At 39.3% G+C, this 24,177-nt stretch overlaps 1 protein-coding gene across 3 annotated transcripts in view; it reads left to right on the forward strand.

Annotated features, from left to right (window-relative positions):
* The window catches only part of Rabgap1 (RAB GTPase activating protein 1), a 116,877-nt gene that overhangs the window by 74,690 nt on the left and 18,010 nt on the right, over positions 1–24,177 (forward strand). For all 3 annotated transcript variants that reach the window (XM_032903206.1, XM_032903207.1, XM_032903209.1), the window contains 6 exons: positions 9,138–9,251; positions 13,455–13,529; positions 16,462–16,587; positions 17,047–17,190; positions 18,551–18,592; positions 18,831–18,959. In XM_032903206.1, the coding sequence (XP_032759097.1) occupies positions 9,138–9,251; positions 13,455–13,529; positions 16,462–16,587; positions 17,047–17,190; positions 18,551–18,592; positions 18,831–18,959 (630 nt within the window). The remainder of the gene's footprint in view (positions 1–9,137; positions 9,252–13,454; positions 13,530–16,461; positions 16,588–17,046; positions 17,191–18,550; positions 18,593–18,830; positions 18,960–24,177) is intronic.

Below are 24,177 nucleotides of genomic sequence, written 5' to 3' on the forward strand. Positions count from 1 at the left end.
CAAAAAAGGGATAGTAGATGAAGAGAAAAACAGGCTCAGTTAAGGATAAGGGAATAACACAGTGTAATGAAAAGGCCCAGGGCAGACATAGGGAGACGGCATGGTACTTCTCACTGAAAAATAGCAACTCACAGAGGATGGTGAGAAGTCCTAAAAGCTTGGCGTGAGGGAGGAAGTCAGAATTTTATGTCCAGATATGTCAAGTGTGAGAATAAAATAAACCCACTTTATGACATGGTGTATTTGAATATATTCACCAGCCTTACACACATTCTTAGAGTTTTCCTCAGAATGAGAAAGGAGCAATATGTAAAATCCAAGGAAATGTCTCCAGGAAGGAAGAATTCTCACAAGAAGGGAAAACCCTGGAGAAGAGGCTGTTGAGGTGAACTAGAGAGTAGCTGTCAGAGACAAGCAGGGAAAATGCATATTAGTTGGAGGTCTGTTCTTAAGGAGTGGATACTGGGGTTTTGGTATTGTGGATATAAGGGAGCCTCGGACATTCCAAAGAGAGCTGTGTATTATTACTGAGCTGTACATCATCAATGACAAAACAATACACTATCACTAAGCTGTATACACCTGGACTTAAGACTCTTTCAGACTGAGAGATTATAAACTGATATTTGCATAGTATAGATGGAGAGAAAACCAGGATAAAGGAAAATAGGACAGCTTATGAAAAGAAAAAAAAAGCAATAAGGCAGAATCATAGATGTACTCTGACTTATTATAAATTATACTGAAATTATACTGACTTAGCCAAAAGTGGTAGCAAAACTATTGAGAATTAGAGGGAATGAACTTTTTGAAATAAAGTTGAGTATTTGTTGAATATTTAAAAGAAAACCATTTAGTAATTCTAATTTAATTGATTAGGTTATATAAAAATATAGCAAGGAATATAAGAATTGACTTAGATTTTGTATTATGTACTGTGCAATGTATGATAACTGTTTTTATCCTTTGTGTGCATTTGTGGGGAGTGGCAGGAGTATAGAGGTCAGAGAGCAGTCTGTAGGAGCTAGTTCTCTTTTTCTACTGTGTGAGCCCTAAAAATTAAACTGCGCTGGGCTTGGCACCAAGTCTCTGCCGAGCTATCTCACAGAACCCAAGGTTTTTAGTTATTTAGTTGTTGGTGATGGTTGGTTGACTGATGGAGATGGGGCTCCCACTTTACAAGTCTAACTCCCTAGCTTGCCTGAAATTCACTGCATAGACCCTGCAAGCCTGGAACTCATAAAGACCCACCTTCCTCTCTGACTCCTAAGTATTGGAGTTAAAGTCCATACAGCACCATATCAGGCCCAAGATTTTGTGATGTATGTAAAATTTTAATCATATACTTCCAACAATATACAGTAATGCTAAGTTGTTGATACTAAGAAAATACTTACTTGATGTACAGTTGATTTGGTGATAGAAATGAAATTGAAATAAGTGTTTAGAAGTATTTAGTTACCAGAAACATTTGTTTACAGTATGACTTTGCACATAATTTTGTGCCTTCTGATTTAACTCATAACTTGCTACCCTTACCAACACCATCACAGTTTTACTCAGAATGATTCTCTGCCTGTTCACTTTCGTCAGCAATAGTTTTTAGATTGCCTGGTCCTTGGGCTCTCCAGATGTATTGCTATGCAGGAAAATCAACAATAGCCAAGCAGGAAAAGGTTGAGCACACTGTTAGCATTTATGCCTTATCTACATGATTTCGGGCAGTTTTGCCAAACATTGGCCAGTTTTCCTGTGGGAAACTTGAGCCCTAAAAGGAAATGGACATAGCTAAAGGGCTACATGTCACATGGGACTTAGACTTATTTTTAGAAAGGCATTATAATGCCATATTTGGTTTGAAACAATGTGACAGCAGTCCATTATTTTATTAAATACAGATCTGGCTTTTCTGGAGTCAGCCACTTTCCTCTTACATTGTCTATCATAGATAGATCCATAGTGCCAGGATGTTTACATGCTCATCCAGTTGGTGCAGGTCTAACTGGACATGCAGATATTTCCACAGAGGCTTGCTGAGCATATTTTATAGTTAAGACTCTGGTCACATTACGTGGTTATTTTTTGTGGGGAAAGTTGTTTATTTTACTGGATGTTTGGGAGGGGAGTGAAGAGGCAGAGGCATATGAAGTTTACTCTAATTGTCTTAAAGGAAGAACTCATTAGATGAGATAGTGATAATAAAAAATCTGAAGTGGATCAGATTTGAAGACGGGTTTAAAACAAAATAAATCTAAGCAGCAGAAATACTTGCTCTTGAGCTCTGCAGTGTTTGGATCAGTATGATTCGTAGGTTAAAACAAAAACTCTTATTCTATCATTTGTATTTGAAGTGTCAAGTGTTTCTGTCTTCTTTTCCCTATAAATTAATTTAATTGTAATAAAGTATGATAATGGATTTCTGAATTGCTTTCTGTCTAATTACAGACCTCCTCCTTCTCTCTAGACCAGGCATACATTCCAAACAACACAACATGCCAAATACATATTTTGTCTTTTGGTTTCTCTGCCAACATTGTCTATCTCAAATCTGGTGGGAAGGGGTTAGCACTGATGTACTAGGTCTTGTCCCTAGTACACTTTCTTCCACATAGTGTTTCTTCTTATAAACCCAGGCAAATAGGCTAGGCTTATAATCAGATGGTTAGAAATACTTCAGGGTCTAGCTTGGGTAAATGGACTTCCTAGGGTTGTGAAAACTAAATTTAAAAAAAAAAAAAAACAAAAAACCAAAAACAGAGACACACAGAAACAAAGTTGCCTACTACAGACTTTTTTTTTTCTATTCTTTTTTTTTTTGGAGCTGGGGACCAAACCCCCAGGGCCTTGTGCTTGCTAGGCAAGCACTCTACCACTGAGCCAAATCCCCAACCCGCTTACTATAGACTTTAAGATCTATCCATTGTACTGTTGTCTAAGGACAACAACTCTAGAATCCAAGGGGTGGCCTGATTTAGTACTTCCAGTTACCTATATGTTTATGTTCATGAAAGGTATTTCTAGGCTGTTCTGTGTTTTAGGTGATTGAGATTTGGAAGGGAAACCTTTAAAACATTAACTACTGACTGCCTTCATAGTGTTTCATATATTTAAATATGAGTAGATCAATTAACCTCTCTTTGGTTCAGCTTTTAAATTGTGCTGTTAACTTTAAATTGGTGGCAGTTTTATTGTCATCATGGGTTCCCCCCACCCAGCCCTCTCTGAAAGCAATTCCCTTAAATATATGTGAAAAGCAATCTCTACTAACAATTTTCTACTAAAATCCAACAACTTTGATTTCTACCCAAATCCCTTCTCTTGTATTAGTATAGAAGGATAACACTATAGGACAGAAATCCCATGGTTCCTAGTTAAAAAGCAAGTAAGGACTTGAAGAGCAATTTTGGCAGCCATGAGGGACCAATAATGTATGTGTTCAGTTCTTGAAAGCTCAGATCAACCATGGAGGTGTTTTGTTTTTTAGCTTTTTATTGTTATTAAATGAAGTTATTATTTATGCTTCTTTCTAGGATTCTTGTTTTGACATTGAAAAGATAATAGACACTGGCTCACTCTCCATGGAGTAGAAAATGCTTACAATTCTTAGACATGGACATTCAGTAGTGTGGTAGTTAGTGTTCCCACCTCCACAAATGTAAAGGTTTCTAATCAGTGCTACCTTTTGCCCCTCCCTTCACTCTCTCCTTCCCTTCCCTGTCCTCTCCCTCTGTCCCTCCCTCCCGTCTTTACCTTCTTCTTCTTTTCTGTCAATAGTCTCAAAGCATCCTGGAGCCATAATTCAGTAAGATGGTATTGTGAGGACTAAGATAATTATAGCCTAAAAACCTTTCAGTAACTATGACTTAATGAAATTTAAAATGGTCACTTCTAAACTGTGGTGCTTTCCGACTGCCATTACATGGCAGGTTCTTATTGTTAAAATATTTGGTAATTTCTTTATATTTTTGTGAAATTTTTTACTTTTCTAAGTTACATTACATAGATTTTATATTTTAAGAAGTTTTTCTTTCTATTTTTTGTTTCATGTGCATTGGTGCTCTGCCTGTGTGTATGATTGTTTATATGAGGCTGTCAGATACCTGGGGACTGGAGTTATAGACAGTTATAAACTGTTCTGTGGGAGCTGGGAGTTAAACCTAGGTTCTCTGGAAGAGCAGCCCATGTTCTTAACTGCTGCACAATCCCTCCCACCCCTATTTTATGTTTTCCAATGTACGTTTTATCAAATAAAATTTTTGTGTATATTTTACAGTTTTAAAATAAGTAAAATAAAAGTACATCTGCCTATAGTCAGGCCAAATCAAAAAGTAAAATTCAAAATACTTAAAAGAATACTGATTTTTTTTTTAACATTGTATGGTTCTTTTAATCTGTGTGTAAATATGTGGACCATGTGTGTGCAGCAGTTTCAGAGGACAAAGGAGGGCATTCTTTAACCTGGAACTGAGGTTATATGTACTTGTGAGTGGAAATGCAGCCCAGGGACTATGGAAGAGCAGCCAGTGCTCTTAACCACTGAGCCATCTCGGCAGTCCAAGTACACTAATTTTTTTTTAAATGGATTTTTTTTCTTTTAAAGATAATGCCTAGTCTTCTCATGTCCTCCCCTAATCACTTATAAACAAGCCACATACATGGTAAGATTTTTACCCACTTTGTTTTTATGTTTAAAAACTTATACATGGTCCATACTCAGGAAGCAGAGGCAAGCAGATCTGAGTTCGAGGCCAATCTGGTCTGCAGAGTGAATTCCAGGCTACACAGAGAAAAAAACCCTGTCTTGAAAATCAAACAACTGGACTGGAGAGATGGCTCAGCAGTTAAGAGCACTGACTGTTCTTCCAGAGGTCCTGAGTTCAATTCCCAGCAACCACATGGTGGCTCACAACCATCTGTAATGAGATCTGATGCCCTTCCTGGGTGTCTGGATACAATGAAAGTGTACTCACATACATAAAATAAATAAATCTTAAAAAGAAAAAGAAAATCAAACAAAGAAAGCATTGTACTTACTATATAGTAGTTTAGGTTTGTTTTTGTCAACTTGACCCAAGCTACAGTGATTTAGGATGAGGAAACCTCACTTGAGACTATGCAGAACTCTAGGGGTATTTTCTTCACTGTGATTGATGTAGGAAGGCCCAGCCCACTTTAGGCAGTGCAGACCCTGGTTGCTGCTCCTGGGTACTGTAAGAAAGCAGGCTGATTATGAACCAGCCAGCAAGTAGTATTCCGTGATGGGCTCTGCTTCAGCTCCTGCCTCCAGGTTCCCACCCTGTCTTCTCCTCTGTGATGAACTGTAACTGGAATATCTATCTCTTTTTGCTTTTGTTCTTGTGGTATTTACCACAGCAATAAAAGAGAACATGTTATTAGGGGAAGGTATAAGGTTTGGGGTTCATAAGTCTTGACAACTTTTATCTAAGTACTTCATATGATTACTGTACATAACTTCTATTTTTTAGAACTCTCATGATACATCCCTTAATGTAGGTATAATATTAAGACATTAACAGATAAAGGTGTTACAACTATTAGTTTTTCTTTATTATTTTTCAATCCCATCAAATTAGAAAAGCTATTATATATTTTTATATATATATAAAATTGAAATTCAACTTGAAAATATTTAATATTTTTGATATTGCCCAAATATTATAACATCTTTGTTTCTTCTTCCTTTTTTTTTTTTTTTTTTTTTTTTTGGTGTTACCTTGTTTTCTCAGTCAGCAAGGCAGGTGCTGTATCACTGAGCTGTAGCCCCAGTGGTCAGCCCTGCTTCTAAACATACAGCAAAATTACAAGTGAGAAGATGGGTGGGCAGTCCACAGAAAGAAGCTGTCTGTCTTCAGTACCACTTAAATTTTATTAATTTTTTTCTCTTTAGGCTTTTATCCCATCAATTTACATAGAGAATTTTAAAAATATATATTTTAGAATCACTTTTAACAGCTATAGTTCACTTTTTAAGAAGGAGCTGCAGATTGAGGAAATAGCTTAGCAGGTAAAAGTTAGGCTTTAGATTGGCACACAAGGCTGATAGCCTGAGTTGGCCCCTCAGATCTGCTTTTAGAGGTAGATGCAATCAGCTGTAGTCTAAGCACTTCTGTGGTGAGATGGGGGACAGGGAGAGACAGGAGAATCAGCACATAGATCTCAGGACATCTAGGTTACAGTGATAGCACATATGAATGGCGCTGACATATGAATGGCACTGCCTCAACAGTGTAGAAAGGAAAGAACTGACTAGAAAAAGTTTTCCTGTTTCCACATAGTGTGCTGTGCTACATGCTTTACTTATATTAACACAAACACACGTTTGCACGCACGGGCATGCACACACACACACACACACAGAGACACATACACACACAACAACAACAACAACAAACAAGATTATGCAACCAGTATAATACACTTTATTTATGAAAATACATTTTAAAGATAAGACATGGGCAAGGTATGATTGACACATACCTGTAATTTCACAACCCAGAAAGCTGAAACCAGCCTGAGCTCTATAGTGAGACCCTGTCTCATGGATAAATAATGTATCTGAGTGGGCTGCTTTTCTATTTTATGAAGTGTTATATACAGTTTTATGGCATTATTCTTGAGAACTTTTGATTTAGGCAACAAACTACTTGGGAAGTACAATCCCGTCACTTGTTATTTCTCATGGCAGCCTTCTGCTGCATTTTCTCTGTTTGGGTACTTTCCTTTTCTTCCTGCCATTCTTAGCTTTCTATTTTCCAGATTGAGTTTAAAAGATTATGTATTCAAAGCACTTCCTCCAGTTCCCAGAGCCTTATTAATCTTGAGAAGTTACCCAGTTGCCCTATTCTCACAGTAAGGTATAAAACAGACAGCCATACCACTGTGATTTGAACTAAAACAATTTTGATGTGGGAACAAGAAAATACCACTTACTATAACTTCCTTAAATTTTAATCCACGGACTGCCTTAAAGGGGCCTTTCTCCTAGTCCCACCACCACATATGACAGAGCTAAGGATGAATCACTAGAAATGAGCCACATCTAGCTTCTAGATTTTATTTAGTGACATGTACTAATGAAAGGAACACAAACTGTGTAGTGGTTTTAAGGTTACTGGTCAGGCATTTCGTACAATGCCCTTCAAGAAATTGGTATTTTTCTCCTGAAGTGATGAATTTGAAAGATGAAGATAAAAACTAAAAGCCATTTTTGTAACACGAGGAATGCCTGCTAACAGAATGACTTCCCACTCTTGATGCTGATCTTGGTTGTCTTCGTGAGACCAGGTTTCTGGGTCTCTCCCCTGCATGATTACTCTTTGTACCCAGCCCTCATTCCATACTGTACTTCAGTCCTCCAGAGGAAGTGTGTCCATGCTTCTGGTGGAATATTGCACTCTCCTTCCTTGAGGACATAGTGTGTACTCAAGCTATTTGAAATTAGCCTGCCTGGGTGATATATCTCTTTACCCCACTTATTTAATCCATTTTATTTTTAATGTAGAAACTCAAAGGTATTTCTCTCATACTCAGGACTATAACTTAGTATTACTTTATCCCTTTGTTGCTTAAATTATTTGGCTTAAGTCATTTGGAGCATTTTCCTTGTCTGTCCATATCCTTCTGACAGACTCATCAGTGTAGGCATTGTCTTATGGGTAGCATTAGTGTTATGGGTTACTTGGCATGGTTTGTGGTAGTAATAAAAGAAACCTACATGTTTATTTTTCTCTTTTTGTCAATACAAAAATGCTGCATGGTTTTGGGGGAGGGGGTCAGTCTTGATTTCACCATGGAGCTCCTTTTATTAGCAAATAGTAAACTTGTAGATGCTGACTGTGCTGTGTAATTTACCAAAGTGATTGCATGATGGTATAGCCTAGGCATTATGTGTGAGAGATCCAGTTGTTGTATTACTTCACCAAGACTTGGTATTTTGATTTTAGCCAGCCTATTGTGTGTAGTTTCTGAACTATTTAAACTGTCTTATTTTGTTGCTTAAAATACAAGAGACAAGATACAATTATTTACAGTTTCTTGATAATTGTAAACTGCAGCAAGTATTTTTAACACTCATTACTATATGAAAGACCAAAAGGACATACAGGTTACAGCAGGATCTAACATTGTTTCTGGGCTGAACATACATAAACTTCAGTTGACAGCAGCAACAGTTAGGTGAATTTAAAATCATTACATAAATCTTTCTGGTCACATTGTTAAGGACATGGATTTGTTTTCAGAACTTTGTGAGATTTGTAATGTTACTATTCTGACAAGAACTTATTGAACTGATCATTAGAATTTTGGTGGGTGGGTTCATATGGGTTGCCAAATCAAATAGATTAGTTCCAAATTCTTCAGTATATTTTGCAAGACCAAGTATTTTAAGCCAGTGGTTCCCATGGGACTCCAGTTTGTTATCATTTTTTTTGCAGGCTTCAGAAATTTACCATGTGAGTTCTCATTGTCAGTTCTCATGATCCATGGGAAGGGGAAGCAGTTGGTTGAAGACTGTTAGGGAGTTTGGACACCTGCAAGCATTATTGATACCTGCTCACTTTTGTTGACTCAGAGACCATTTTTCTCTTCTGGAGGAAGAAATGGGAAGTTTCTTGTAGGGCATTTGAACCCTGGGCCCTTGTTTGGTCTTCTCTTGCATTCTTGTGCAGAAACTCTGGTTAAGGGGCTTAGCTTTTCCATTTGATAATGTGCATGTGAGCTTTGTGTCAGAGAGTAGATTAAGTATTACTTTAGCTCGGTTTTTCATGATAGAAAGCACCTTGCCTCCTCCTTGTGGAAACGTGAATGTTTTTCTGTGGAAAACTGATTTTTTTTAGCAGTTCACTTTTCTTTATACAATAGAAAGGTCATTAGCTTCACTTGTTTGCACTGCATAGGGAATATAGCATCAGATATGTGCAATGAAATGGCACTTTTCTTCCACCTTATCCACCATTATTACTCTTATTAGCCCCCTGAAAAGGTAATAAAAAAGTACAGGCATGGATGTGTGTTATAGCACTTGAACTACATAAATAATGGGACCCTTTTACACAGATCCAAATAGATATTCATCTTATTAATGCTCCCGGTCCCCTCTTCCTCTCTTTCTACAGGAGTCTCCCCAAGACAGTGCTATCACCAGAGATATTAACCGCACATTTCCAGCTCATGACTACTTCAAGGACACAGGAGGAGATGGACAAGATTCCTTATATAAAATATGCAAGGTATTTTGCATTAAGTATTGGTATTGGTTTTGAATGGCAGTTCTGCTTCTTTGAAATTATATAAAAGACAAACTACAAAATGTAATTTGGGTGCTTGTTTGAGGGGTTTTGTTTGGAAGGCTTTTGGGCTTTTTGAAACAGGGCTTCATGTTGTCTAGACTGTCTTCAGTGTCATTATGTACCAGAGGCTGGTCTTAAATTTGTGTTCCTCTTGTCTCCAGTTTCTAAATCATTGGGAGTACAGATGCATTTCACCATGCTGTCTACAATGTGTAATTTGTATTTGATGTTCAGAATTGAAAAAGAAAGACAGCAAAAGAGATGATCTGAAAGCCAAAGATAACACAATTTTAGATCATCAAAAATCAGGAAATAATGAGGCTGGAGAAATGACTCATTGTAACAGCATGCACTGTGCTTCAGAGGACTGAGCTCAGTTCCCAGCACACACACCTAGTGCCTTACAAATCCACGATCTCTGGCCCCACAGAACCCAGTGCCTCTGGACTCTGCAGGTACCTATATCTGTGTAGGTCACGTTGTTATGTTGAAAATCGCTCTCAGCCAGGTAGCGTTTTTAAATGTAATAAGGAAATAAATAGAAAAGAGGGCAGAGAAAACAAAAGAAACAGAAGGTAGAATGAAGGCCATCTACTGGGTGAGAAAAGCCATTGCATTATGAACTCACAACCACTAGGTCTGCACAGGATTGTGTCTATCAACAACTGATCATGGATAGGACCCTGGTCCTATGGGACCTTATTTTTCCCTACTAAACTTTTGCTTACTGAAACATTCTGGGAGAGTCCTCCTCAGTTGTGTACCCACTGGTGAGCCTACCAGGCTCCAGTGTAGAGTTTCAAACCGAATCCCAGTTCAAGTAAATGGATCACCAAACCAAAAATATATAAATGTGGGAAAGGGATTTGTCACAATGCTTGTTGACAGGTGTAGAGAGGAGTAAGAGAAGTTGAGTGGAAATAATTAGAATGTATTATATACATGCATGAGACTGTCAGAGAACAAGTTTGGTAACCAGAGAGAGACACGGAATAACTGAAGTAGTCAGTATAGCTAAATGTGAAGCTTAGCAAGACAAAGGCCGTGAACTTTCCTTATGTAGTTCTGTGTTTCCCCAGTTCTTGATAGCACATATTTAGATTTTTTCAAATTTGGTGTCTAAAGCACCTAGGGAGCCATAGAATGTTTATACACATTATAAGTGCAGGAGTTGGCTCCATGGATACACCCAACAGTAGTGCCAATGCCCGTTCAGACAGTTTTGTAGCACTGTGGCTCAATGAGTAAGTGATGGTAAATACTGTGAAAAAGACCTATGACTGAACACAATGAAAGCAATAGCCTGTTCAGTTGTAATCCACTTTAAATTATATTTATTCTCATCTTACAGATAAAAGAGTATAAGTAGCATACATCAGAGCTACAGAGTTAAAAGAGGTTGGGACCAGACATTTTTAGCCTTGTCCTGACTTCAGAACCAGTCTTTGATATTTTTCTTCTCAGAGTAAGATAGTTTTTTCGTAGTGTGTCCAGGCAAGGCTCAAAATGTGTTCTTAATAAACCTCTACTTAGGATTAAAAAGAGAAAACTATCAGCTAGTTTTTAAGATAGAATTCCTGAGAACACATTAGGTGATTTGAACTATTGGGACATTTAAACTTTAGAGAAGTCATTCTTGAGTTTATAGTTTTAATTTCTCCGAGACACTCAAAGCTGTTATGTTGTAATTTTCTTAGGTCCTTTAGCAGTTTCTTGGTTATATCTTTCACACATTGCCTCCAACCATTCCTCATCATATTGCAGAATTCTCAGAAAGTGTCCCTGTGTTCAGTGTCTCTGCTTCATATTTCTCTATCTACTTCCCATCCCTTGATCTCCTTCCACCTCTCAACCTCACCAGTAACTTTGCTCTCTTTCTTTCTGCCTGCCATACCACAGAGACTTTCCCAGGAGCTCAGATGGTGGTTCCCCATCTCTACATGGTCCTCTTGAGGTCCCTCTCATTCTCAGACCAGCAGCTCTCAATACTGGATAATGTGCCCAGATCTGCCTTAGCTTAAGGTCTCAATTCCTAAGTGCTAGTTAGTCTCTGTCAGAACCATGGAACAAAGTTGGACTTTCCAGTTAATTTAAAAACGTGTTTATTGTGAAAACTTTGCAACATAGAGAAGTTGATTATTGGGATGAATTTCTGTATATTCCCTTCATGTCTGTCTCTCTCCACATTGCTTCATCTGTCTTTTAATACTTGAAGGTGAACTGTTGTCCCTCTCAGCCCTCTAGTGCCATCTCTATATCCATAATTCCATAAATACCTTCACCCAGCTGGCGGTGTAAGGATCCATGAGGACTCTCATCTCAGTTGCTGCAGCCCTTGATTGATTAACGTCATCTTTTCCACCATTTCATATTCCCAGGTTGCGTGATATGATGGTTAATGACCCTTAGAGTTGTACTCTGCCTCTGTGCTTACTCGCTCATTGCTTGCCCCCTTATGTTGCTGGCAGTTCAAAAAGAACTGCTTTGAATTAGTAGCCCAGCCTTTGGGGTCTAGCCTAGTTTTGTGCTATCTCAAAATTTGTTTCATATTTACCCCAGAATTAGTTCATTTGTATAGCTTCCACCAAAATCTGACTAAGTACTATAGTCATAACACAGTAGAATGAAATAAAACCCTTTATTCATTGGTGACATGAATGTGCCTGTGCCTGTGTGCATTCATTTACTCCATCATCAACTCGAATAGTATATTCCCTTCTGTTCTCTACCTATGAAGGTTCCATATATATGTATTTCAGCCTGCTACATAAAATTGCTTAAGCTATGCTGAGCCCTTTGCCAGAGAAAATTGAGTAAGGATAATAATAAGTCAATATTATGATATTAGCAGTTTGTGTAAGTAATATGAACACAATCTAGCAAAACTGACAAACACAGGCCTCTGACTTGTATTCTGCTGTTTTCCAGAGAACTGTATTAGTTATTAGCCATGATAATTTTCAACATACGCTTAGCAATATTGGCCCTAACACTAATTTTTATTGTAAGGTGTGGAAAGTGGTATGCTTCCTGGTATTATAAACAGATTCTCTCTGAAACCTTCTTTTTGTATCTTTGGGAAAAAATTATACATGCTTCTCATCTTGTAGCCCTCTCATCAAACAAGATGTGATAAGGAACCCTAATAAAATGACAGTGAATTCTACCCGAGGTTATGAAGAGAGGACTGTATCTGTAAAGCTGTGGTCTCTCTAAGCTAATGATAAACACTATCCTGATAAACAGCCTGAAAGACATATTCCAAAACACCTAATTTTAAATTCCTTTCTCAGGATATATAGGAACCTTGGTACACAGTATTGATACAGTTTCTCATGTTATAGTGACCCCAACCATGCAATTATTTTCATTGCTACTTAATAACTGTAATCTTGCTATTGTTATCAGTCATAATATAAATATGACAGGTTGAGAACCACTGCTTTATGGGCATCCCCCTTTCTAACCTAGCTTACATGAAAAATACTATTGGTAACCACAAAAAATAAAAACAATAAAAAGCAAGTGAAACAGAGAATGGACTGTGGGGAATGTTAGGTTCTAGTCAAAAGAATGTTCACAGGCAATGGGAATACTCATCTACCGCCAAGGAAATTAAAATGACTTTAGAGCCATCACTCGTATCAGAAAGGTTCTCACTGTCTTCACTGAAGCCTCTTATACAGATAGATGATTGAGTAACTAATTAGTGCCTAGGTGAAAAATACATTGTCCCAGCCCTCAGAACACTGTAGAGTCGTAGAGAAGATGGGCATTTAAAATGTGGCCTAGTAGATGCTATGACAGTCATGCATGTTTAGCAAGAACCTCGGAGTCATGAGGAAAAGGGAATTAGAATACTTTGGGGGACTAGAACTAGGAGCTGTTAGAACCTGATTAATGCTCTACTCATTTCTGGTAGACTTTGTCCTTGACCACAGGAGGCAGTATGTGACAGTGCCTTTTACCGTAAAGACAACCCTGGGATTGGAGAGATATATTAGCTTCATTCTTTCAACCTCAAAATGTTTCAGTGAAGCTTGTGTAGCATCCCCTTGGTTCCTGTCTTCAAGGTCTGAGAGAGAGCAGGCATGGCCCATGAATGTCTAATTCATTTAAGCACCCTTTTTTTCCCTCATGCAGGCATATTCTGTGTATGATGAAGAGATTGGTTATTGCCAGGGCCAGTCCTTCCTCGCGGCTGTGCTGCTTCTTCACGTGAGTAGCTGGGTCTGTGTCACTGATCCATGTGCCTGACTTAAGTAAGGCTTAAGGTTGGGCTTGGCCACATTCTTAGACGGAATCTTTAGCTTGTGTGTTTACAAACTTACTTTAACCTTAATGGCACTATGAAAAGAGATAGAATGAGGATAAATAGCAGTGTTGAAGGCTAGTGGAAGCTTAGATTTTTCTCAGGAGATTTAGATTTCTGCATTGGTTGACCCTTGGGAACATTCTGTAGTCTGTAAAGTAGCCACTATCATTAATATCTGTTTGGAAATGTATGTGCTGGGAAGAGAGCATGAATTTCTTTAGTATCATTTTATTCTTGGGTTCATTTAATAAAGACCTTTACTCTCCTACTTTTCCTTTTTTTATCATTCATAGAAATGTCAGCTGAACAGACATATTAAGTAGTCTTCATTTGACTTCCAGCTACTGATTTATCTTGTTGTCTTCATTTTTCATTTCAACAAAAACAACTTAACTATCTTTTAAAAGAAAGTAGCAAACATTTGAGCTTGTGTCTTATAAGGACCAGGGCATTCTGCATCATAATTGTAATGTGATCACATCCCACACTGATGTCCTGCCTTGCACTCAGTCCACGGTCAGTGCCCCTCCTCCCAGTGGACATATACTCCATTAGCTGTTGGTTATTCTGTTGCATCAAACATACTAAGTTGAGTGTTTTAGCAGCGAGCTATATCACCTGCCTATATGTGGTTCCTTTACAGTCATTACTCTGACTGTGATCCAGCAACAAGTCAGGTGCTGCATTTGTTTGTCTTCTCTCCTTATACTTTTTCTAAGTCACCCTAATATCTCTGTTTGTTTCAAGACATTCACTTTTAAAAAAAAATATTTTAACCATATCGTCTCATAAAATGTGTCATATTCTTAATTTTCAGTGTCATTAACCTTCTTCTGTATAACGTTGCTGTGGAGGTACTTTAAAACCATGAAGATATAGTAGAACATTGCTGTCAGAGGGATTATATATTACATGGAAGCTGAAGATTTTCAAATGTATGGAATTTAAAGAGGCATAAGTGTGACTACAGTAGGAGGAGAGAAAGAGACAACAAGGGAGGAAAACACGGGCTCACCTGAGAACAACCATGCAAGCCAAAATAAAGCCCACGTATTTGCTCTGAGAGGGCAGGGACTCTTAGGATTTTAAGCCATTTTGTGAAGATGGCTTTTTTACATGTAAAAAAGAAAAACACTATTGTCTCTACTGTAAACTCTGCTTGGAAGTGTGTGTAGCAAGCACAGCAGAGTTAGGGAGAAGAGTGGGGTTAGTTCTGGGTGACTGGGAATATACTAACACTGTGACATTGATAAACAGGTCAGGTTCTTTTTTCTTTATCATTTGTTGTCTTTGCCAGACTTTATATCTGTCTTGCACACCTATGGGGTTGGTTTGTTTGTTTGTTTGTTTGTTTGTTTGTTTGTTTGTTTGTTAAAATGGCTTTCTCAAATTTCACTCCTGTTTAGAACTCCTATTTGCCTTAGTTTTAAGTGTTTGTTTCCCTGTAAGGGAAATGGGCAACCCACCATGAGTAATGCCACACACATCGAGCCACTTTCCCTCACATGTGGGAAAGGGGAGCCACATTCCACAGAAAAGATATCAGAAAAGCTAGCATTTTGCCCCAAATTCCCTGTCCTTTCGAATAAGAATCTACTAGGCTTTGTCTTGTATTGCTCTTTCACTGTGCTTTCTTCTCTCTTGAGTCCTGGGTTCTAGCCACCTCCAATGTCTATTCCACAGAAGCACATCCACCATCTTGATTTTTCTGAACCTTGCTACTGTCAAGTGAAACCTTAAAAACATTGCCAGTGCTTTCCTTCTATCTGAAACCTAGACATCTCTCCATATTCTTGGAGGAATGTTCCATAAAGCCATGGAAGATGCACTTACTCTTAGGTGGATGTTTGTAGACAGAACTGCAGGAGCGCCTTGGGTCATTCAACACCACTGCCACCACTGCTGTTGCTGCTGTTGCTGCTGAGCAGTAGCATTAGACTGAGAATGTAGTGGGGAGGGGGGCTCTTCCAGAACAAGCTAATTTTTGCCTTGTTTTCTGAGACAATCTAATTAAGATTTATTTTTGATTTATGTGTATTTGTGTGTGTCTGTGTGTGCCTATATGCATGTAGGTGCTTACAGAACCTGGAAGAGTACAGTGGATCCCCAAGAACTAGAGATAAAGGTGTTTGTGAGCCACCATTTGAGTGGTAGGAGTCAAATCCAGGTCTTCTGACAAGAGTAATAAGTGTTCCTAACCACTGGACCATCTCTCCACCCTCACAGCAGTTTTACAATTATTTCCTATTATTTACAATAATAGGAAAAACAATTTGCCAGAATGATATTATGGCAAGGGAAAGAAAAATAATTGAACAAAGGCCTTATGAGTTCAGAAAGCTGAAACATAGCATGTACCAGACTGTACCCACCTCTAATCCTGTGTTCCCAGAGGGCCTGTTCTGTTTTGGTTTTGGTTTATATTGTTTTGTTTATATTGAGACAGGGTTTTTCTATGTAGTCTTGGCTGTCCTGCAGCTTGTTCTTTAAACCAGGCTAAACTCGAACTCATAGAGATCTACCTGCCTCTGCCTATCAAGTGCTAGGGTTAAAGGAATGCATCTCCACCAATCTGGTTGATGGGCCTATTCTTGACTCTGTGCAGGAGGCACAAGCTTTGCTGTCCTGGGTACTTCCAGTGGTTCATAATTCATCGTTCCATTCCTGCTTTGGGAGAGGCAGTGGCAGAACAGGCATTATTAAACATTCCTAGCCTGAGTCAGTTAATGCTGGGTTTCTGTACACCACTCCATTTCCTGATAACACAAAGGAGTACAAGCTGAAGATACTGAGATAATTGTTTTGTTTCCTACCCCTTCACTGCCTCTGTTACAGATGCCTGAAGAACAGGCATTCAGTGTTCTGGTCAAGATCATGTTTGACTATGGTCTCAGGGAACTTTTCAAGCAAAATTTTGAAGATCTACATTGCAAGTTCTACCAGCTGGAGCGCCTCATGCAGGTAAAGGGAACTCAGACTGGATTGGATGAATAGGTGCAAACTAGTAACAGAAGGACTGGGAAACAATGGCTTTTATTCCTGTTGTTTCTCACTGTGTAATGAGGATAGGAATCTTATGTGTTTAAGTCAGTCTTAGATGGAAAGAAGTGTTCACCAAGGCTACAAAGGTATCTGTTTAAGAGTCCCCTACCAAAGTCAAACAAGCTTTCCAAAAACATTTCACCACTTGGAAATGAACACTGGCTTTCCAAATCCTTGTCATTATTCTGGGGGAATTCCTCTTTCTTTCGACTAGTTTGTAGGCTGAAAAGAACTGATAAGTGCTATGAACACTTAAGAGATACTTAGAAAAACAGACGTATATGATTTTCTAGGCTACTGCTGGCAGATTTATGAACCTCCTGAAAAATAATAGCATAATTGCATATGTGCCCAGCACTAATAAGTTTGATGTTTCAGGAATATATTCCTGATCTGTACAACCACTTCCTGGATATCAGCCTTGAAGCACACATGTATGCCTCCCAGTGGTTCCTTACACTGTTCACTGCAAAATTCCCTCTCTACATGGTCTTCCATATCATCGACCTGCTCTTATGTGAGGTATGTATCAGAGGCACAGGACCTAGACTTGGGTATTGAGTGCACTTTAAGCCCTATCGAGTCTCCTGTCCTCTGTTTTGTTTTGGTATTTCCAAGTCTGGGTTGAGGCGGTTCTTCCTGAGGCCAGTGTTCTGCTCACCTTTGTCACAGAGGCTTTCTGCTAAAAAGACACACGTCCCACATGGAGATGAGAGAGTATTTGGTTTGGCACTGAGACACTGAGAGAGTGAAACGAGGTTTCTTTCTTGTGTATAGGAAGACAGACTGACAGTACCCTGTTTCTTACAGTCCTAGCATTAGAACTAAGCCACAACTCTCAAACCTGCACTTGCATCGGGAGCTGGTACTGCATGTGTGCGTTGGTTTGTTTAGGTTGTCTGGATGCAGAGAGTGCCGGTGTGTGCCACGTCTCCTGCCTTGAGACTTTGCTGGAGGTCTCATCCACCATTTCCATGGATAGGCTGAGTTATATGACCATGCTAGCTAAAAGAGAGATGTTTTGAGGCTGGGTAGGAATTTGTAGAGCACTGTCACTAAAAGGAACAAGGCAGTGTGAAAATGCCCTTAGCCATGACACAGCTTGAGATTTGAGGGGTCTATATGTTTAAGAAAGGAAAAAAACAACTAATTATAAATAACGTGCTTATGGCAGAAGCTTTAGAAAATGTGATTAAAAACTATTGAAAATAATTTAGTCTCACTGTCTCTACAGTTTACTTATAAAATTTTGGCATATATTCTTTCACCATTTTTGCTTTACGGAGCTGGACCTAAAGGAACATTTCAGAAGAAAATGAATTTAAATGTATCACAGATCTATTTTTATAATTTGAAACAAATCTGTAATTCCATCACTTAGAAGGCAGAGACTTCAAGTAGAGCTCTGTGAGTTCAAGGACAGCCTGGTCTACCGCGAGAGCTCGAGGACAGCCAGGCCTACACAGAGAAACCCTGTCTCAAAAAGAAACAAAGAAAAAGAAAAACATACTAGTTATAGGAACCAAGGCCCAGACACTGTTAGCTTGAGTTTAGTTTTAAGACAGTTGTTAACGTCTTCCCTCACCTGTTCTTTACCCCTCTATTGCCATTTTGTTCAGATAAGGAAGACAGATTAAGAGACCTGTAGGGAAATTCAGTTCTGGGGTACATGGGGTTGCCATATTTGTAGGCTACTATTTGGTGTCATGGACTATTTTGGAAAAGCATTCATTCTTCTGAAATGGGAGGATAGGGCTGGTAAAGGTCTTCTCTGAGGAAAACTGTAGATTGGGTCTCCTTTAAGCGCCTTTCCTTAAAGGCCCTGAAGCTAATTGAACAGAGCAGGTACAGAGAATAAAGCTGTCTTGTTCTTCTCTTTCAGGGAATAAGTGTCATCTTTAACGTTGCCCTTGGATTACTAAAGGTACATGTCTGTGGTGAGCCAAGATGTCTGCTGTCCTGCCCTGTGCCACTGTGTGTTTAGATTTCATCTCACGCTAAGAGGTTGTGCTTCTGTGATCTGCCACTTTCTTTGATGGGATGTGTGCAAGTCACTCTACAAAGACTAAACATACTGCTGGGATTGTAAAGTGTTTTTAATGTATCTTTCTAACAGACTTTCCCCCATTACATGTGGTTGTTTTTTTCTTATTTTCTTCAAGACTTCCAAGGATGACTTGCTGTTGACAGACTTTGAGGGTGCCTTGAAATTCTTCAGGGTTCAGCTCCCTAAAAGATACCGCTCAGAAGAAAACGCAAAGAGGCTCATGGAGCTAGCCTGCAACACAAAGGTAAAGCAACATTTGTATTAACTTCCTTTTTCAGTCGATGCCTCAGGTTTTCTGATAAAATTGTTAATGCTTATAATATATAATTGATAGTTCACATAAAGTGCCCCTTTTTCTAAATGTTTGCTGCCAGAGTATTTTGGAAATTATTTGGCGCTTTTTGTTGTATTCGTTGTTTGGGTGGGAGTAGCATTATTGCTGTTTTTATTTTTACTGAACAAACCTGGCGTTAGAACTCAAGTATACTACTTTCCAAATTCATGTGTATTTTGTATATAGCTCATATACACAGCCTGAAGATAATACAGAATGTTGTTGTATAAGTGTACTTGTGCTTTGGCTGTGGTGTCTCATGGAGTCAGGTGTGATGTCATGTCAGTAGTGAAAAAAAAAATCGTATTCACTGAGCTTGGCGATATACACCTGTAGTCTCAGCACTTGGGAAGTCAAAAGGCAGGAGAATCCTTAGTTTCAGGCCTGCCTGGGCTACATATGAGCTCCAGGCAAACCTGATCTATATAGCAAGACTAACTCACAAAACCAAAATAAAATAGTGACAATTCTTAGAGCAAGCAGTATCTCCCATTCTCAGATTATGGAATTACATCCTATAATAAGGATGCTGTGTTGTATACCTTGTACCTTTCTGTTTTCAAAAAACCTTCATATACACTTTGGCTTTTTTGTATCTGTGCATTTCTTGTTTATGGGTTCAATCAATTGTTGATTGAAGATATTTGGAGAGAAATGCATGTGTGTAATTTTTCCCTATTTGTCAATATTCCCTAAATATTGTATCTAGATATTTTCACTAATCTAGAGATTGTCTCTCTATGTGTGGTAGGATGCATGCACGTTCTGCACGAATACTTCATGACATGCTCTGATTTCCCTGTCTAAGGGCTTCCTGGACCCAGCTCTCTGTGGACCCTGAGGGATGGCTGTATCTTAACATTTTTGAGTTGTTGAACCTCATTGGCCCTTATGGTCTACACTGTAGCAAGAGTGTTACTGTCCAGTTTAAAGACAGTCTGAAACAGAAGCTCTTTAGACTTTGACCTGGTCAGGGACAGAATTTCATTTTCTTGACTTCCACTGTACTGTCTTCCCGCTTTGACATTTATGGAGAAGCCTCATAATCTTATAACTTTACATGGGGCTACAATTTTTACAGGTTTATTTTATGGTCAAAAAAAAAATGATTCCAGTGTATGTTCTAATAAGTTTGTATTTTCAAAGTGAAAATGCTGTAATTCAGAGGCTTTAATTAGAAATTTCAAGGTAGAGATGGGGTCAGAATAAAAACTATGTATTTAGGTTCATGTAAAATGTGGTGCAGTTTCATGTTGCCGTGTGTGCTGAGTGTCACTGTCTGTAGAGCAGTCACTAGACCAGGGTTGGAATTGCCTTCTGGTCTGTTTCAGGAGTAAAATAATTCATATTAGCATAAGAAAGGTAATGCTTTCTGATTGTTTACAACATGCCAGATGCCCTAGCTAAGTGTTTCTGTGTGTAGGTTACCCACGATAGTAACTGCCTAAAATTATAAAATGTTCAAGAAATGATGACTACTGCTAGAATTTTTTCAAACAGATACTGTACAGTCAGGTGTGAATGGCAAACACCCATGCAAGCTCTGACACTGAGAATCACTCATGTTCCTCATCATGGTTCGGTATGTGAGAAGGGCCACATCCATTCTGTTCCTCTGTCCCTGTCTTGATGTTCTTGGGGGCCTAGGACAGAACAGTTCTTCCACTTTTGATTCCTCTTATTCACAGCCTGCATCTTCACACGCCCCAGCCTGTCACAAAAGTATACACTGACTGACCACCTCACTACCAGTGATCCTTTATCTGTCGTTTCAACCTTTTTCCTTTACTGAAAACTCTTAGAGCATCTTATCTTACCACAGAAAGCAGACTGGGGTTCCTGCCAAGATTCCAAGGTCTCCCACATTCCTACACAAGGCCTTGGCACTCAGGCACGCTCTCGAGCTTTCCCTCCCCCGACCCCCCCTCTCTCACCTTACTTTCTGCCTGAGACCCTACTGGCTTCCTTGTGTTCTCAGACATACACTAAGCATGTAGACCCTCCATGCTTTACACCAGCTAATCTTTCTGCTTGTGCTGGCTATGTGCTTTATCCACCACTGCTCCATCCAGTCTTCACCTCAGACATGAGAGATGTCTTCTCTAGTCACAGTATCTAACAGCTTCCTTCCCAAAGCTCTGCTGGCCTTGTTGAAAGATCAAGTCGACAGCAGAGGGGAGACTAGTTCTTGCTGAGTCCTTACTATTGAGAGTAATGTCTGACATATAAATACTGCTTGCCTAGGGCTGGCTGGCTGGCAGGTTGATTATGCTGTTGATTTTCAACTTATTCTTTTACAAAGGTTTGAACAAGTCTTAGAAAGAGGTTCCCACTCTAAGTGCCATTAACGGAAAATGTCAGTAAACTGATATTTTATTTCTCAGTGGTTTTTTTTGTTTTTTGTTTGTTTGTTTGTTTGTTTGTTTTTTGTAGTTCAAATAAGAAGGGACCTATGTCTTTATCTTTGCCTATCCATTTCAGTGAAGTAAGGCAAACACCCTCCTTTTGAAATGGTTACTTAAAATGTCTACTTCATTTCCGATATGAAAGTTCTTCCGGACCTGGAAAAGTCTGCACGTTTGCGGCATATTTTGGATGGTTCCCCTTATTTGTACTTACTTTAAGTGAGGCTAATTTTTCTTGAAATTCATTCAGCACAGGAAGCCTGTAGCTTCAACAGGCTACAGGAAATAAGGCTTTTCTGCTAAAAGATGGAGTAAAGTATACACAGGGGTAATCCAGTCTTGCTACTGTACTGAGGAAAACAGAGAATGGTTGAACTAAGCTATTGGTACAGTGGATTTACTGACAAATTCCTCCTGAGCCCTGTATCCTGTGCACTACCAGTGGGAGGAGGCCTGAGGTAGCACAGAAAATAGACACAATGCTCTCTGGTGTTGGACTCCGCTACCATTCATTGATATCCTGTTATTTTTAATGTTTAAAATTGTGCTTTGTGTACTGGGTTGTGCCTGTGATTGATAGGAACATTGTCCCATGTGCCTGCAAACATATACTTGTGCGTTACTACATTTCAGTTCTGTGATAATGCTTTTAGAATCTCTGTAGTTAGTTTACAAGCATCTTCCTCTCTACAGTTTAGTGTCGGGTAGGGAGGGCAAGTGCTATTGTTGGGACAATGACAGGAGGCCTCTGACCCTGCATTCCTGACACTCTCTTACACTTCCTTTTCTTCCTGCAAAGGGGCAAGAATACGTTTGATAGGACAGCATCTGAAATGGCCACAAGATGGCTGTATTGCTTAAATGCATGAAGAGCCCCAAGATCCTTAATTTTCTCTACATTTATTCTGGGCATATCCATTTGGTCTCTTAGTCATTTTGCTCCCCCAACCCCTGTCCTTCGATGAGCTAGCTCTGGGATTGAAGTGTTTTGCCTTTTGAGGAGTTAGAGCCCATGCTTCTACTGTTATGCTCAGCTTGTATCAAGGCTCACTCACCAACTAGTCCACCAGTGCGTTCAGTTTGTTTATGAGTCAGAAAACAGGAAACTGTCCCCACTACTATACAATATCTTAACATTTGAGGGTATCCCCCTCATGAGTTTCCTAGGAGCTCCATGATACTTTCATACTTGTAAGTGTATCCTGCATAACTTTTAAGAGTAAGGGAAGTGAAAATAGTTTCTAGCCCTTTTAAGTTTTGATTCAAGAAATATGAAAGGGGTAGACATCAGAATTAGGAGGCTAGAGGCAGGAGGATTCCTAGTTCCTGACTAGCCTTGACTAAGCTTCATAGGTGTTACTTGCTGTGGAGGGAGGGAAGGAGTAGGGTCCCAACAAGTGTGAGGTGTAAGACTAGTTTAGGTAAGAAAGTCATGCTGTGTGTGAGGTGGCTCAGCTAGTCCCTGAGGTAAAGTGTCAACACTGCTCCTTTACAACAGAATCCTGCTTTGGCAGCATGGAGCCTCATGAACTATGTATCTGTGGAAGTTGACCTTTCAGGCATGACATGAGTGTGCAGGACTAAAGGCTGCCTGTAAGAAAAGAAACCAGTGATGATCAGCATCTCCATACCAATGAAATCTTAGCCATTTGCTGTTGGGAAAAACCCTTTGGCGTGCAGGAGTTAGTTACTCATGAGCTGAAAGCAACACTAATTTGTGCTTCATTCTCTATCCAGATCATTTGTGTGGTTATCTAGGAGTGGAACTTTAAGTGTTATGTGTGCAGTGCCCTCAAAGCACCTACCCCACCCTTTTATTTGCTCACAGACTCTAAAAGCATGATGCTTCACATAGTGAAATGAATCTTCAGGGTGAGCTGTAGGGTCTGTTTAGAAATGCCTAGACCAAGGATGTCAGTAAGTGATTAAGATTAGAACTCAGATCTGGGCTCTAAATAGGACTGACCTCTGTCAGGGTGAAAACTCTCTGAACACTGTACCCAAAGTCATACTACCCTCTAAGACTAGGTGATTCATACATTTTAGAACTAGATTTTTATGAGAAAATGTGTGCATTTCTAGCGCCTCTTTTCTCCACAGTGAGCCCCCCATGCTGCTAGGTAGTGCAGGCAGCAGCGCACTGGCCTCCTCATTTAACAGAGCCAGCCTTGACTGTCTGCTCTTGGGGCCTTGCCTACTAATTTTTTCTTGTTCTGTAGAAAAACATTCAGATGAGATTCAAAAGCAAGATTCTGTCTCATGATCTTTAAAGGAATCTGAGTATGAATTATTTGAACAAATAAAAAGTTAAGAGCTTTAATGTAAAGGTTAATTACATCAGATATTCTAGACTGCCAGCCTTGGGCCTCTATCTGCTTGTGTGATGCAGGGTAGATTAGACAGCAGTGTTGTAGACAGATAAAGATACCATAAGCAGCCACTGTACGTGACTCTTGTGGCCTGCCTAGCCGGTCTCCCTCAAGTGAGGTGTTAGCACATTCCTGATGTTAGTTCAGGTCAGCACAGTAATAGTTCTTCTGAGGGATGAAGACTGTGTTCAGTAACAAGCATGTTACAGAGATGGCAGGAAACAAGAGTCACCCAGACTTTTCTTGTGGTGTTGGTGAATGCTAGATGTTTATACATGTCACAATTGATAGTAAAATGAGGTGATAACATGTACCCCTTCCATCTCCGAAAATTGTTTTCAGGCATAAAATAGT

This window comes from Rattus rattus, chromosome 5, assembly GCF_011064425.1.
Source record: "Rattus rattus isolate New Zealand chromosome 5, Rrattus_CSIRO_v1, whole genome shotgun sequence".
NCBI lineage: Eukaryota > Metazoa > Chordata > Mammalia > Rodentia > Muridae > Rattus > Rattus rattus.